At 44.3% G+C, this 16,831-nt stretch overlaps 1 protein-coding gene, 1 long non-coding RNA gene and 1 pseudogene across 2 annotated transcripts in view; 1 reads left to right on the top strand and 2 right to left on the bottom strand.

The window, feature by feature from the left end:
- Positions 1–3,733, bottom strand: part of LOC138989418 (uncharacterized) — a 187,735-nt gene extending 184,002 nt beyond the window's left edge. Inside the window, exon 1 of the long non-coding RNA XR_011465711.1 lies at positions 3,077–3,733. This is a non-coding gene — a long non-coding RNA (uncharacterized lncRNA). The remainder of the gene's footprint in view (positions 1–3,076) is intronic.
- Positions 3,734–4,615: 882 nt separating this feature from the next.
- LOC102272595 (ribonuclease 7) lies at positions 4,616–9,804 on the bottom strand. The gene is made up of 2 exons (XM_005901893.2): positions 9,773–9,804; positions 4,616–5,126 (listed from the first exon to the last, which is right to left on the bottom strand). The coding sequence occupies exon 2, from the start codon at positions 5,120–5,122 to the stop codon at positions 4,616–4,618; it is 507 nt and encodes a 168-aa protein (XP_005901955.2). The 5' UTR covers positions 5,123–5,126; positions 9,773–9,804.
- A 3,678-nt stretch (positions 9,805–13,482) lies between these two features.
- On the top strand, positions 13,483–16,598 carry LOC102272883 (heterogeneous nuclear ribonucleoprotein A1-like; annotated as a pseudogene).
- Positions 16,599–16,831: the final 233 nt, after the last annotated feature.

Genomic DNA, 16,831 nt, shown 5'->3' with positions numbered 1-16,831 from the left:
CCTTGAACACACCACCCTCACAAGCATGAAGCCTGGGGCCCTGGATAGTTCAGTCATGTTTGGTGACAGGAAGAGTGTGGATATTGCAAAGAGTGGTAGGAACCCTGACACTACACAGTCCCTTCTCCAGGAGGACAAGCTCAGGATCCCAAGGGCTTGGGTATGTCAGTCATATTCAAACTTTTCGAGGCTCAAGACACCATCCACTTGCTTCTCATTTGCCTACAACTGGATGTCCTCTGCAACATCATCCACTTTACACTCAGGCTTATCATCAGTCTTCTTGGAGAGATACCAGAGTGTCAGGAACTCTATACCACTATTCAGAAAAAAAATAAAAAATCCATGTATATCCACTCTGGTCAAATGAAGTTGCTTAATACAAAGATCAAAGTCTTATTCTGTGTTTGCAAATAAGGCTTAATTCAGTTTTACTGGGTTTTAGATGGTTTTGGATTCTTAAGGAGGAAAGTAAAAGAAGAGAAAAGCCAGGAGCTTCTGCATAGAGATGTGGAAGAGATAAGCAGGGGAGGAAGCTCAGAGAGGGAGGCTGAGATCTGGAGGAAGGAACTTTTATGAGGAAATTGTATTCCTGTCCCTCCTATGCCCCTAAATATTCTCCTTTTGCTTAAATGTTTGAGAATCAACTCTTAAGCATTCATGTCCAAACACTTTCAGTGTCTGAGTCCGAATGGAGGGAAGGGAAAGGAAAAGTTCCCAGAGGATGAGATCTTAAGCTGGAGATCCCTGACACCTACTCCCTGCCTGCATCCTCTTGCCCAGTTCTCCACTCTGACCTATCATAGGCCAGTGTTAGAGCTGGGGAAGAGACCTAGTTTAGGAACAAGAATAGCTCTTTGCATAAATCCCACAGACTCATTTTCCAATTCTTCCCCCCACCCCCTGCCTTGTCATGCTGCCATGAAAAAATGGGTTAAGGGAGAGAAGTATGAGGAACAAACCAGGAATCTACACCCCTAAGTTTTCTGAGGATAGTTCAGTTCAGTTCAGTTCAGTTCAGTTCAGTCACTCAGTCCTGTCCGACTCTTTGCGACCCCATGAATTGTAGCACGCCAGGTCTCCCTGTCCATCACCAACTCCCGGAGTTCACTCAGACTCACATCCATCGAGTCAGTGATGCCATCCAGCCATCTCATCCTCTGTCATCCCCTTCTCCTCCTGCCCCCTATCCCCCCCGAGCATCAGAGTCTTTTAAAATGAGTCAACTCTTCACATGAGGTGGCCAAAGTACTGGAGTTTCAGCTTTAGCATCATTCCTTCCAAAGAAATCCCAGGGCTGATCTCCTTCAGAATGGACTGGTTGGATCTCCTTGCAGTCCAGGGGACTCTCAAGAGTCTTCTCCAACACCACAGTTCAAGAGCATCAATTCTTCGGCGCTCAGCTTTCTTCACAGTCCAACTCTCACATCCATACATGACCACTGGAAAAACAATAGCCTTGACTAGATGGACCTTAGTTGGCAAAGTAATGTCTCTGCTTTTCAATATGCTATCTAGGTTGGTCATAACTTTTCTTCCAAGGAGTAAGCGTCTTTTAATCTCATGGCTGCAGTCACCATCTGCAGTGATTTTGGAGCCCCCAAAAATAAAGTCTGTCACTGTTTCCACTGTTTCCCCATCTATTTCCCATGAAGTGATGGGACCGGATGCCACGATCTTCGTTTTCTGATGTTGAGTTTTAAGCCAACTTTTTCACTCTCCACTTTCACTTTCATCAAGAGGCTTTTTAGTTCCTCTTCACTTTCTGCCATAAGGGTGGTGTCATCTGCATATCTGAGGTTATTGATATTTCTCCCGGCAATCTTGATTCCAGCTTCTGCTTCTTCCAGCCCAGAATTTCTCATGATGTACTCTGCATGGAAGTTAAATAAGCAGGGTGACAATATACAGCCTTGACGTACTCCTTTTCCTATTTGGAATCAATCTGTTGTTCCATGTCCAGTTCTAACTGTTGCTTCCTGACCTGCATACAAATTTCTCAAGAGGCAGATCAGGTGGTCTGGTATTCCCATCTCTTTCAGAATTTTCCACAGTTTACTGTGATCCACACAGTCAAAGGCTTTGGCATAGTCAATAAAGCAGAAATAGATGTTTTGCTGGAACTGTCTTGCTTTTTCAATGATCCAGCAGATGTTGGCAATTTGGTCTCTGGTTCCTCTGCCTTTTCTAAAACCAGCTTGAACATCTGGAAGTTCACGGTTCACGTATTGCTGAAGCCTGGCTTGGAGAATTTTGAGCATTACTTTACTAGCATGTGAGATGAGTGTAATTGTGTGGTAGTTTGAGCGTTCTTTGGCATTGCCTTTCTTTGGCATTGGAATAAAAACTGACCTTTTCCAGTCCTGTGGCCACTGCTGAGTTTTCCAAATTTGCTGGCATATTGAGTGCAGCACTTTCACAGCATCATCTTTCAGGATTTGAAATAGCTCAACTGGAATTCCATCACCTCCACTAGCTTTGTTCGTAGTGATGCTTTCTAAGGCCCACTTGAGTTCACATTCCAGGATATCTGGCTCTAGGTCAGTGATCACACCATCGTGATTATCTGGGTCGTGAAGATCTTTTTTGTACAGTTCTTCTGTGTATTCTTGCCATCTCTTCTTAATATCTTCTGCTTCTGTTAGGTTCATACCATTTCTGTCCTTTATCGAGCCCATCTTTGCATGAAATGTTCCCTTGGTATCTCTAATTTTCTTGAAGAGATCTCTAGTCTTTCCCATTCTGTTGTTTTCCTCTATTTCTTTGCATTGATCACTGAGGAAGGCTTTCTTATCTCGCTATTCTTTGGAACTCTGCATTCAGATGCTTCTCTCTTTCCTTTTCTCCTTTGCTTTTCCCTTCTCTTCTTTTCACAGCTATTTATAAGGCCTCCCCAGACAACCATTTTGCTTTTTTGCATTTCTCTTCCATAGGGATGGTCTTGATCCCTGTCTCCTGTACAATTTCATGAACCTCAGTCCATAATTCATCAGGCACTCTGTCTATCAGATCTAGTCCCTACAATCTATTTCTCACTTCCTCTGTATAATCATAAGGGATCTGATTTAGGTCATACCTGAATGGTCTAGTGGTTTTCCCTACTTTCTTCAATTTCAGTCTGAATTTGGCAATAAGGAGTTCATCATCTGAGCCACAGTCAGCTCCTGGTCTTGTTTTTGCTAACTGTATAGAGCTTCTCCATCTTTGGCTGCAAAGAATATAATCAGTCTGATTTCGGTGTTGACCATCTGGTGATGTCCATGTGTAGAGTCTTCTCTTGTGTTGTTGGAAGAGGGTGTTTGCTATGACCAGTACATTTTCTTGGCAAAACTCTATTAGCCTTTGCCCTGCTTCATTCCGTATTCCAAGGCCAAATTTGTCTGTTACTCCAGATGTTTCTTGACTTCCTACTTTTGCATTCCAGTCCCCTATAGTGAAAAGGACATCTTTTTGGGGTGTTAGTTCTAAAAGGTCTTGTAGGTCTTCATAGAACCGTTCAACTTCAGCTTCTTCAGCGTTACTGGTTGGGGCATAGACTTGGATTACTGTGATATTGAATGGTTTGCCTTGGAAACGAACAGAGATCATTCTGTCGTTTTTGAGATTGCATCCAAGTACTGCATTTCGGACTCTTTTGTTGACCATGATGGCCACTCCATTTCTTCTGAGGGATTCCTGCCCCAGTAGTAGATATAATGGTCATCTGAGTTAAATTCATCCATTCCAGTCCATTTGAGTTCGCTGATTCCTAGAATGTTGACATTCACTCTTGCCATCTCTTGTCCGACCACTTCCAATTTGCCTTGATTCATGGACCTGACATTCCAGGTTCCTATGCAATATTGCTCTTTACAGCATTGGATCTTGCTTCTATCACCAGTCACATCCACAGCTGGGTATTATTTTTGCTTTGGCTCCATCGCTTCATGCTTTCTGGAGTTATTTCTCCACTGATCTCCAGTAGCATATTGGGCACCTACTGACCTGGGGAGTTCCTCTTTAAGTATCCTATCATTTTGCCTTTTCATACTGTTCATGGGGTTCCCAAGGCAAGAATACTGAAGTGGTTTGCCATTCCCTTCTCCAGTGGACCACATTCTATCAGACCTCTCCACCATGACCCACCCATTTTGGGTGGCCCCACGGGCATGGCTTAGTTTCATTGAGTTAGACAAGGCTGTGGTCCTAGTGTGATTAGATTGAGTAGTTTTCTGTGAGTATGGTTTCAGTGTGTCTGCCCTCTGATGCCCTCTTGCAACACCTACCGTCTTACTTGGGTTTCTCTTACCTTGGGCGTGGGGTATCTCTTCACAGCTGCTCCAGCAAAGCGCAGCCGCTGCTCCTTACCTTGGACGAGGGGTATCTCCTCACCGCTGTCCCTTCTGACCTTGAGCGACTGAACAGAACTGAAGTTTTTTGAGGGTGAGATTCCAGTAAAACAGAAACAAAAATTTGAGAGATCACCATCTTTCTGGAGCTTAGACTATTAAGGTATCACCTGAACTCCCCAGACCCCCATCCTCTCAGAAAAACCTGAGCTAGAAAGGGCCCCAAGAGATATCACAAGAGAACAAGCTGAGCAGAGGAGGAGTGGTCCAGAGGCCTGGAGAGGGAGTTACGGCAGGACCCAAGGCCAAGGAAAGATAGAAATATTAAGGCCCTTGTCCAGATGGACAGGAACCAGCTTGAATTTCTTAGAGTACTTTTTCTCAGGAGGCTCACAGGCCACAATATAAGAAGCATTCCTTTCCTCCTCATTGTACTTGCAGTCTGGGTATTTCTCTGAGGTGAGCTTACACTCAATCAGGGATACAGGCATCTGGCTCTGGTGGCAGTTATTACGGCCATTCTTGCAGGCTATGTTGGGCATCTGACAACTGGTGGTCACACTGGAGAAGGACTCATGCAGGAAGGTTTTGAGGTCTTTGCAGCGTTTGGAGAACTTGTTGATTTTGTGCATCGTGGCACTGCAGCCTTGAGGACTGGGCTGCACGTGCTGAGTTTCAAACCACTGAGCTGGGGTCATGTTCCCAGGCCTGGCACTGACTGCGTCCTCGGCCACCCACAGCTCCAGCAGCAGGAGCAGCAGCAGAGGGCAGAATCCTGCTCTGGCTGGCGCCATCTCTCTTAGGGGGCACAGTTAGAAGGGAGGACTGGGGTCTCTGGGGATGGAGAGCAGGAGGTGAAAATTAGCCCTCCTGAACCTGTTCCTTCCAGCTGATGACCGTTTCCCTCCCCCTCTGTCTCCTTCCTCCCTCTGCCTGTGTCTTTCTCTTTCTCTCTTCTCCGTGTGCCCACAGCTGCTATGACTCCACCCCATAGACCTAGCGCTCTGTTCCTCTCCTTCATTCATTCTGTCCCTTATGCCTCCCACTCCTTGCTCCATCTCTTCTCTCTCTGTGTCCTTCTCTCTGTGTCCCTGAGTCCCTGTGTCCCTATTTGTTTCTCTGTCTTATCCACTCCATGACTCCATCCCCATCTCCTCCAGAGCCCCATTTTGTGCTCCCAGCCCCCAGCATCTCTCTCCTCTCTCCTGTGTGTGTCTTCACCCCTCCACATTGAGTCCCTTTGTCCACCTTGTCATTCACCTGAGGGTATACTTATCTGAGTAGAACCCATCCCTTCCCTGTCTTCTCTCCCCACCCACTGCAGGCCTCACCTCCTCAACAAGTCCTTGTGCTGTGGTGCCTGCCCAATCACACACACCTCCCCTCTGCTGGGACTCAGATCTCTGAGGGCCTCTTCTTACTACGAACTTCTTAAGAGCTGGCCTGACCTGTGGTGCTTCTATTTGCGGGCCTGGATCAGGAGGTATATCAGTTCAGTTCAGTTGCTCAGTTGTCTCCGACTCTTTGCAACCCCATGGACTGCAGCATGCCAGGCCTCCCTGTCCATCACCAACTCCCAGAGTTTACTCAAACTCATATCCATTGAGTTGGTGATGCCATCCAACCATCTCATCCTCTGTCATCCCTTTCTCCTTCTGCCTTTAATCTTTCCCAGCATCAGGGTTTCTTCAAATGAGTCAGTTCTTTGCATCAGGTGGCCAAAGTGTTGGAGTTTCAGCTTCAGCATCAGTCCTTCCAATGAATATTCAGGACTGATCTCCTTTAGGATGGACTGGTTGGATCTCCTTGCAGTCTAAGGGACTCTCAAGAGTCTTCTCAACACCACAGTTCAAAAGCATCAGTTCTTCAGTGCTTGGCTTTCTTCACAGTCCAACTCTCACATCCATACATGACCACTGGAAAAACCATAGCTTTGACTAGACTGACCTTTGTTGGCAAAGTAATGTCTCTGCTTTTTAATATGCTGTCTAGGTTGCTCATAACTGTTCTTCCAAGGAATAAGCATCTTTTAATTTCATGGCTGTAGTCACCATTTACAGTGATTTTGGAGCCCCCCAAAATAAAGTCTGTCACTGTTTCCATTGCTTACCCATCTATTTGCCATGAAGTGATGGGATAGGATGCCATGATCTTAGTTCTCTGAATGTTGAGTTTGAAGCCAACTTTTTCATTCTCCTCTTCTACTTTCATCAAGAGGCTCTTTAGTTCTTCACTTTCTGCCATAGGGTGGTGTCATCTGCATATCTGAGGTTATTGATATTTCTCCTGGCAATCTCGATTTCAGCTCGTGCTTATCCAGCCAGTGTTTCTCATGATGTACTCTGCATATAATTTAAATAAGCATATAAGTTAAATGCAGTACTTGGATGCAGTCTCCAAAATGACAGAATGATCTCTGTTCTTTTTCAAGCCAAACCATTCAATATCAGAGTAATCCATGTCTATGCCCTGACCAGTAATGCTGAAGAAGCTGAAGTTGAATGGTTATATGAAGACATACAAGACCTTCTAGAACTAACACCCAAAAAAGATGTCTTTTTCATTATAGGGGACTGGGATGCAAGGGTAGGAAGTCAAGGAATACTTGGAGTAATAGGCAAATTTGGCCTTGGAGTACAGAATGAAGCAGGGCAAAGGCTAATAGAGTTCTGCCAAGAGAACACACTGATCAGAGCAAGCACCTTCTTCCAACAACAGAAGAGAAGACTCCACACATGGACATCACCAGATGGTTGACACTGAAATCAGATTGATTGTATTCTTGGCAGCCAAAGATGGAGAAGCTCTATACAGTCAGCAAAAACAAGACCAGGAGCTGACTGTGGCTCAGATGATGAACTCCTTATTGCCAAATTCAGACTGAAATTGAAGAAAGTAGAGAAAACCACTAGACCATTCAGGTATGACCTAAATCAGATCCCTTATGATTATACAGTGGAAGTGAGAAATAGATTTAAGGGCCTAGATCTGATAGACAGAGTGCCTGAAGAACTATGGACAGAGGTTCATGACATTGTACAGGAGGCAGGGATCAAGACCATCCCCAAGAAAAAGAAATGCGAAAAGGCAAAACAGCTGTCTGAGGAGGCCTTACAAATACTGTGAAAAGAAGAGAAGCTGAAGGCAAAGGAGAAAAGGAAAGCTATACCCATTTGAATGCAGAGTTCCAAAGAATAGCAAGGAGAGATAAGAAAGCCTTCCTCAGTGATCAATGCAAAGAAATAGAGAAAAACAACAAAATGGGAAAGACCAGAGATCTCTTCAAGAAAAATACAGATACCAAGGGAACATTTCATGCAAAGATGGGCACAATAAAGGACAGAAATGGTATGGACCTAACAGAAGCAGAAGATATTAAGAAGAGGTGGGAGGAATACACAGAAGAACTATGCAAAAAAGATCTTCACAACCCAGATAATCACAATGGTGTGATTCCTCACCTAGAGCCAGACATCCTGGAATGTGAAGTCAAGTGGGCCTTAGAAAGCATCACTACAAACAAAGCTAGTGGAAATGATGGAATTCCAATTGAGCTATTTCAAATCCTGAAAGATGATGCTGTGAAAGTGCTGCACTCAATATGTCAGCAAATTTGGAAAACTCAGCAGTGGCCACAGGACTGGAAAAGGTCAGTTTTCATTCCAATCCCAAAGAAAGGCAAAGCCAAAAATGCTCAAACTACTGCAAAATTGCACTCATCTCACACGCTAGCAAAATAATGCTTAAAATTCTCCAAGCCAGGCTTCAACAGTATGTGAACCATGAACTTCCAGATATTCAAGCTGAATTTAGAAAAGGCAGAGGAACCAAAGATCAAATTGCCAGCATCTGTTCATTGGATCATTGAAAAAGCAAGAGAGTTCCAGAAAAACATTTACTTCCTCTTTATTGACTATGCCAAAGCCTTTCACGGTGTGGATTACAGCAAATTGTGGAAAATTCTTAAAGAGATGGGAATACCAGACCACCTGACCTGCCTCCTGAGAAATCTGTATGCAAGTCAGGAAGTAACAGTTAGAACTGGACATGGAACAACAGACTGACTCCAAATTGGGAAAAGAGTACATCAAGGCTGTGTATTGTCACTCTGCTTATTTAAGAGAGATAGAATGAGGTAAAACATAAAACAGTTGAGTTTGCGGCAGAACCAACTCAAGGATTAAGAGGGATTAAGGATTAGCCCTGAGAAGTGAAACACCCATGTTGAGGAGGTATTGGGGGTGACAACACTGGCTGGATCGGATTGCAATGGGAGAAGGCATCAGGACTGTTTAATTCAAGGCTCAAAGCAAGTCAGCCAGTAGGTCAAGAGGCTGAACTGAGTGACCCCATGAAAGACCCCACTTAAGTAAATGTGAGGCTTATCCCCTGCTTGATAAGGCTGAATCTCTTCACCTTAGATTCCGGCATGTGTTCTGTATCCACGTGACTTGTCTCTTGATAATAGCCTCCACCTAAATAATATCTCCCACCACAGGGCACAACAGGAAGAGCTGGAAAGGGGAAATCCAAGGTTAGAAAAAGGGGATTATTTCACAATGAGAGACTGTAGCTGTTTTTGGAGTCCATTCCAGTTCCCCACCCATGGCACAGGCTTTACTCAGGCATCCTAGGCAATGTTTGACCTTGCTTTAAGAAGAAACAGGGCTGGGAACTGGAGTGAGAAAGGACATGTGGAGAATGTGTGTGTCCTTGGGTGGAGGAAATAGTGATAAGGTGGAGGCTAGGATGTGGAGTTGAAAGATGGGAGCCCAGCTCTGTGTGCACTGGTGTCCAGACTGTTGACCGCATCTGTAGGTCACATGGGAGTCAGAGCCACCCTCTGGGAAAGGGCAGCCTGTGCTCAGGTGTTGGAACCCCTCCTCACTTTTATCTTTTGACTGCAACTCGTGTCTTATGGGATCTTAGTTCCCTGACCAAGAATGGAACCTTGACTCTTGGTAGTTAAAGGACAGAGTCCTAACCATTGGTCCACCAGGGAATTCTGAGAACCCTTTTCTTTCCCAGTTTGGGCTGCTGGCTGTATGAGGGTGGGATGGACAGAAAGAGACATGGGAAGCCTGGTAAAATGGGGACAATCAACAGGGAGCTGCAGAGCCTCGAAAGCTTTTTACCTTTTTGCAGTTGATTTGTCTTGAGAGGTGAAGTGTTGGGGTGTCAGCAGGAGGTGGAAATTAGGAGAAGATTGAACAATGTTTCCCTGGGGAAGGAGCTGCTCAGTAAATGTCAATAAATGCAAAGTTTTGTGACAGGCTAGATGGGCCACTTGGGCTGTTTGACTCCTTGGGAACTCCCAAATGATCTCCATCCACGGTGACCTCTGTCTCCATGGAGTTGGCTTCAGAGGACCCAGAATCCAGAGCCCCACTCCTGAAGCAGAGCCAGGAAAACTGTATAAGCTGGGAGAGGGGCAAGTGCCCTACCCGAGAGGAGAGTGTGGGGGTGTGGGTGGGCCTGGCCACAGCCTCTCTAAGGAGGTTCCTTGGGACCTGGAGCCCAGTGGTGTGGTAAAGTAGTTCTAACCTTCCTGGGCTGCCTCTGAATTTAAGGGGATTTCAGGGGTTAATTTCCAAGCATTCTGTGAAGGGGACAAATGTGCACTTCCTTTCACTTTCCCATCCAGGCCTAGGATCAGCTAGTTACTGATGTGGTCTTGGGAGCCTTCCTTGAACACTCAAGTTGGTCCTCCCATCACCCCTCAGGAGAATGCAGACCAGGGAAATGGATAGCTCAGTCATGCTTGGTGACAGGATCCCGAGCTTGGAATCCCAAGGGCTTGAGTATGTCAGTCGCGTTCCTATCTTCTGGGTCTCTGACACCATCCTCTTGTTTCTCATTCGCCTACAGCTTGAGATCCTTCCCAACACCATCCCCTTCACTCTCAGGCTTTTCAACAGTCTTGGGAGATTTCAGGAAGTCAGGAACTTCATTTCTCTGTTCCAAAAAAGTCCACTTATATCCACCCTCATCAAATGAGGTTCTTTAATAAGAATATAAAAATTGTATTCTATGTTTGGAAATAAGGCTTAAAGTATATGCTCAGTATGGTTTCTAAATGGTTTTGGATTCTTATGGAGGAAGATAAAAGAATAGGTGAAGCAGGGAGCTTCTGCACAGAGATGTAGAAGAAATGAGCAGGGGAGGAAGCTCAGGGAGGGAGGCTGAGACCTGGAGACACAGCATAGCTTTGACAAAGATGCATCCATGCCCCTCCTGAGCCCCTAAATATCCTCAGACCTAGCAAACCTCTTCTCACCTGATTGTTTGAGAATCAATTCTTAAACATTTATGTTCAAACACGTTCAGTGTCTGAAGCCAAAGGGAGGGACGGGAAAGGAAGTGTCCCCAGACGAAGGAAGCTTCAGCTGGAGATCTCTGACTCTGCCTCCCTCCCTGCAGCCTCTTGCCTAGTTCTGCTTATGACCTGTCACCACTCGTAGGTCAGCTTTAGACAGTCTGTGGAGTCTCAAGGAGTCAGAGTTGACTGAGCGATTGAACAGCATGCACAGCCTAAATACAGAGATTCCGGGAAAAGGATTCTGCAGCAGGATAGAGCTGTGTAAAAGACAGGAAGAACTAGAGCTGGGAGAAGTGTTGCTCATTATCTCAGCTTAGCCTCCACCCCGTGCTTTACATTCTCCACATAATTGCTAAAAGCTAGTTTTTCATCTCCTGAGCCCACATGCTCTAGAGGCAGTGTTCCACAACTAGAGAAGCTTGTACACCGCAAAGAGAAGTCCTTGTGCTGCAACAAAAGAAGCCCATGGGCCACAACGAGAGAAAGTCTGCACACAGTAATGCAGATCCAGCGCAGTTAAAAGCAAACAAGCCAAACCAACCAACAAAAAACTTGTCTTTCATCTCAGGCTTAGAATCGCATGTGGAATTACTGGATGGAAGAAAATGAATTAAAAGATGTCATCTTGGTGAGGTTAGCCAATTTCCCTCTGGGGGAAATTGGGCATCTGGATTGTAGAGGGAACCAGGGTGGGCGAGGTCAGGGACAGCACTGACTTCAGATATATCTTTGGGTCTTTCTTCCTTCCTTCTTTTCTCCTCACTGCCCTCTCCTTCCAATCACTGGTCACCTCTTTGCCTGCCTCCACTTTTCCATCTTTTCTCCTTCTAATTATTCTCTGCTTCCTTACTTTCTACATGTGACAAGGAACTCTGGAATATTAATGAGTGTGTGTGTGTGTGTGTGTGTGTGTGTGTGTGGGGGGCTGTCCTTGAGATTTTACAAACCTTCCTTGTAAAATAAAACCCTCACCCTCTACATACCCCTTTCTTTGCAGTTTTAAAGATCATGTGGAAATGAACAAAACCACTCAGATGGGAACAAGAAGAGTGAATTTATTTAGTTTATTGTAGTCAGAAATCTTGAGAGTCCCTTGGACTGCAAGGAGATCCAACCAGTCCATTCTAAAGGAGATCGGTCCTGGGTGTTCTTTGGAAGGAATGATGCTAAAGCTGAAACTCCAGTACTTTGGCCACCTCATGCGAAGAGTTGACTCATTGGAAAAAACTCTGATGCTGGGAGGGATTGGGGGCAGGAGGAGAAGGGGACGACAGAGGATGAGATGGCTGGATGGCATCACCGACTAGATGGACATGAGTTTGAGTGAACTCCGGGAGTTGGTGATGGACAGGGAGGCCTGGAGTGCTGCAATTCATGGGGTCGCAAAGAGTCGGACACGACTGAGCTACTGAACTGAGTCAGAAATCAGCCACTATCCCTTTTATTTGTCAAAGACTCAAAAGCAGGGAAGTGGGAAACTTTTATTGGTGGAAAAAGAAGTTTTCAGATGTGCTCTAATTGGAGGCTGCTGGCATGGAGCTGGAAGTGGGCTAACTAGAAGCAGGACAACCTACAGTTAGAGATGCATATTTGGTTTTTTCCAGTAAGTCCTAATATGGGGAAGCAGAGACAAAAATTAGGAAGCTTTAACTTAGTAATCTAGTCACAGCTGTTTGAGGCCAATAGACCACCTGTTTTGCTAACTCTAGCAGCTGCTGTTAATGCCACTACCTTTGCCCTGGATGGAATATCATTGTTTGGCTTCCTGGACTGGTTTATGACGTAGAGTAGGTTTCCTGGATTTATTGATGCTGATTGTGGATCAGAAGTTTATCTTAAATATAGTCTGGCTGTTGTCTGTTCATGTATTTCGGTCTCTCAGTCCCTCTTTGTGTTCATTCTCTCACTTCCAAGAGGTTGGTCAACTTGTGAAAAGCAAGAATTCCAGATCTTCATTGCTCAGGAACAGTTCTGTTATCTTCATAGTCAACTGTATTGTAAGATCTTCTTGATCTTTCTATTTTTGTAGATGATCATCATGGTGATCATCTGATGAGAGAGGGGCTGCACATAAGCATTTAAGACTGTACAGCAGACCAGCATAATGATCACTATCACTAAAACAAAAGAAATTAATAGTCTCTCTGAGGAGCTTCAAAACCAGAAAGTCCAGCTGTCCAACCCAGGCCAAGAGACATATTCCATAGGTCATGAAGCTCAATCTTAGACATCCAAATAGCTTTTCTTTAAAGACAATGGAAGGCCTGTTAAATTTGCCTATTTCATTGACAAATACAACAGGAAGTATTAGTACTGGCCCAGGCATCACCATGACTAGCCAACAAGAAATCTTAAGCAATGTGACTGTCTGTCACTACTCATGCCAGTGAGTTGAGACTGACCTCTAATCCATCTAAGGCAAAGGTTAGTGTCATTAACAGCAGCTGCTAGAGTTAGTAATAGGCTTATTATTTTTTAAGATTTTATATTAAAGTGTAGTTAGTTTATAATGTTGTGAAAGTTTCAGGTATACAGCAAAGTTATTCAGTTATACATACGCATATATCTATTCTTTTTTCAGATTCTTTTCCCATATAGGTAATTACAGAGTATTGAATATAGTTTCCAGGTTATACGATAGGTCCTGGTTGATTACCTATTTTATTTATGTATAGTGGTGTGGATTTTTTAATCCCAACCTCCTAATTTATCCCTTCCCCCAGTAGTAGGTTTCTTAAAGGTTTTCTGTTTGTATGATTCCCACTGATGGGAACACTGTTCTGATTATTCAAATAAAAATGAGCCTGTAACTCACCCAAGTATTAATAATCCAGAATGGCGTCATCTTGGCTTTGTATCTAAGCAGGAATTTCCAGTCTTGGTGATTTATAGAATTACAGACAAGTCTTGGAATACTATTCCTAATGATCATGAGGTGTTAGTCTGAGGCAAACAGGACCAGGCATCCTGATCACAAAGGAAGTAGAATCCCGGAGAGGTATGCGGAGATCCAGGGAAAAAAGTGCTGTTTATGACATGAGGTTGGAACCAAGGCCTTACATAACATGTTTGGATTTCTACTAGTCTTTTTCAGGTTTGGCTCACCACCCTACAAAGATTGTTGAGTTCAAATTTGGAATTATCTAGGGTCTGAACAATAGATTTTATTAACTGAGGGTCTTTTTCTGGGAGAGAGTGCATGCTTGACCACTGGTCACTGGGCACTTCAGTTGTGTGAAGGACACTAGCAGAGTCACCGGTTGACTTGTTTGGAATCAATTGTTCAAGTGGGTGCAAGTAGAAATGCCATTGACTGTGATCACCTGTGGCCTTATTTGATGAAATTGGAATTGCTCAGAGGGCTTTATCATGGGAATCTGGTGATTGTTGGTATATTCAGCAGTCAGTAAGACTGAGAACAGTCTTGTGGCTACCACTTGGGATCATCTGAAAATGGCAATTGAATGAGTATTTCCTTTTCTTTTTAACTTCATTGAGATATAATTGACAAATAAAATTGTAAGATATTTAAAGTTTACATTGTGACAATTTACTATATGCAAACATTGAGAAAGAATTCCTTCCACTGAATGAATTGACATGTATCACCTGATGTATTTATCATTTTAGAATGAGTCTATTCTGACCTAACAATTATAATGTCAGGAAGAAAAGAGAAAAAGGCTCTTTATAGGTGAATGACAGTAAGCAATCTATAGAAAATAATAAGAATTATAAGCAAGCAGATAAAAAAAAACCAAACAAGAATTGGATAGAAGTTTGGTCCAACATACTGGCTAGAGGCTGTCCACTATCTGTGATCATCTGTTTCAAAGGTCTTAGGCTAGCTGTCTACTTCTGAAGATTAGTGGTTTCTGAAGGATCTCTGAGAATCCTCAGTTTGAGATCTTGTACTGAAATAGCCCTCTACTTACATGAAATTCTAAATTGCTGTAGTTGTGAATTGTGAACCCAGTAATTGATTTCCTATAGTTTTACTGCTGTATTTGTTGTTAACAGTATTTTGATAAGGTCCCTTCCTATGAGGTTCAAGAACAATTTTTCTCTGATGTGTCTTTCAATAGATAAAATCCTCTGATTGAAAATAAGGCAGAAATTGTCTAGAAAGATGTTGTGGGAGTGTGGCCTTAATCTGTTGGTGACAGGACTGGGTATATAGCATAAGAGTCCCTCAAAATATTTTGCCGTATCTGCATATGGTAGGGATGAGTCTAGAATTGGAGGTGAAATTTCAAATGCATGTGCCTCTGTGGGTTAGTCGCTCAGTCATATCCAACTTTATAGGATCTATGGACTGTAGCCTGCGAGGTTCCTCTGTCCATGGGACTCTCCAGGCAAGAACACTGGAGTGGATTGCCATTCCCTTCTCCAGAGGATCTTCCCGACCCAGGGATCAAACCTAGGTCTGCTGCATTGCAGGCAGGTTCTTTACTGTTTGAGCTACAGGGAAGTCCCAATGCATATGCCTTCCAGTTATCAATTCATAGGGGGATAATCTATGTATTCCTAAGAGAGTTGTCTGTTAGGCCATAGAGATAGTGGCCAGGAGAAGCTGTAGTCAAGAAAGCTCAAAGATTTCTGAAAATATTGCTAGTTTTTTTTGGCCACACCTTGCGGCTTACGGAATCTTAGCTCCCAAATCAGGGACCAGACTTGGGCCACCACAGTGAAAATGCTTGGTCCTGTTAGGTAGGTAGAATAGGGAAAAGGAGTCCTAAATGGCGGTGACTATAAGATGAGGAAGGTCAAAGGAAGGTCCGAGGACCAGAGTGAAGACTTCAGGCAGAACAAACAGCACTCCTGGCTAAGCCCAATTTGCATAGGGCAGGCCCAGGTGGAGGAAAAAACATATAAAAGGAGGAGCCAAAGCGCTTTCTCACGGACTGTCTCTCCTGCGTGCGTGCGCTCTTTTCTCTCTCTCTCTCTCTCTCTCTCACTCTCCTGCTATCTTCTAAATAAAATAGAGCTGTAGCTGCCTAAGAGCTGTAGCATGGTTTGTCCCATACCCGAGAGCTATGACGCGCCAAGGGCTTTAATGTCTGTCGCTCCAAATCTTTGTTGTGACGAGACAAAGAACCGAGGAACATACACTCACGTGACAATTCTCAAAGACCTGGTGCCCACTTAACTGAGAGATTTTTTTGGTGGCATTAAAGAAGACACTGAAGAACATCATCTGAGAGATTATTTTGAACAGTATGGGAAAATTGAAGTAACTGAAATCATGACTGATGAAGGCAGTGGCAAAAAGAGAGGCTTTGATTTTGTAACCTTTGATGACCATGACTCCGTAGACAAGATTGTCATTCAGAAATACCACACTGTGAATGCCCATAACTTTGAAGTGAGAAAAGCCCTGTCTAAGCAAGAGATGGCTAGTGCTTCCTCCAGCCAGAGAGGTCGAAGTGGTTCTGGAAACTTTGGTGGAGGTCATGGAGGTGATTTCAGTGGAAATGACAACTTTGGGGGTGGAGGAAACTTCAGTGGTTGAGGTGGCTTTGGTGGCAGCCATGGTGGTGGTGGATATGGTGGCAGTGGGGATGGATATAATGGATTTGGTAATGACGGAAGGAATTTTGGAGGTGGTGGAAGCTACAATGATTTTGGCAATTACAACAATCAATCTTCAAGTTTTGGACCCATGAAAGGAGGAAACTTTAGAGGCAGGAGTTCTGGCCCCTATGGTGGTAGAAGCCAATACTTTGCCAAACCATGAAACCAAGGTGGCTATGATGGCTCCAGCAGCAGCAGTAGCTATGGCAGTGGCAGAAGGTTTTAATTACTGCCAGGAAACAAAGCTTAGCAGGAGAGGAGAACCAGAGAAGTGACAGGGAAGCTACAGGTTACAATAGATTTGTGAACTCAGCCAAGCACAGTGGTGGCAGGGCCTAGCTGCTACAAAGAAGACATGTTTTAGACAATACTCATGTGTATGGTGGAGAAGGAAATGGCACCCCACTCTAGTACTCTTGCCTGGAAAATCCCATGGATGGAGGAGCCTGGTAGGCTGCAGTCCATGGGGTCGCTAAGAGTCAGACATGACTGATCGACTTCACTTTCCCTTTTCACTTTCATGCATTGGAGAAGACTATGGCACCCCACTCCAGTGTTCTTGCCTGGAGAATCCCAGGGATGGCCTGGTGGGCTGCTGTCTCTGGGGTCG

This window comes from Bos mutus, chromosome 10 (assembly GCF_027580195.1).
Source record: "Bos mutus isolate GX-2022 chromosome 10, NWIPB_WYAK_1.1, whole genome shotgun sequence".
Lineage (NCBI taxonomy): Eukaryota > Metazoa > Chordata > Mammalia > Artiodactyla > Bovidae > Bos > Bos mutus.
The sequence above is the reverse complement of the archived record's forward strand: the minus strand, read 5'-3'. Positions and strand labels throughout refer to the sequence as shown.

Coding starts and splice junctions, on each gene's coding strand:
- LOC102272595 (XM_005901893.2), bottom strand. CDS start 5,122: ATGGCGCCAGCCAGAGCAGGATTCTGCCCTCTGCTGCTGCTCCTGCTG.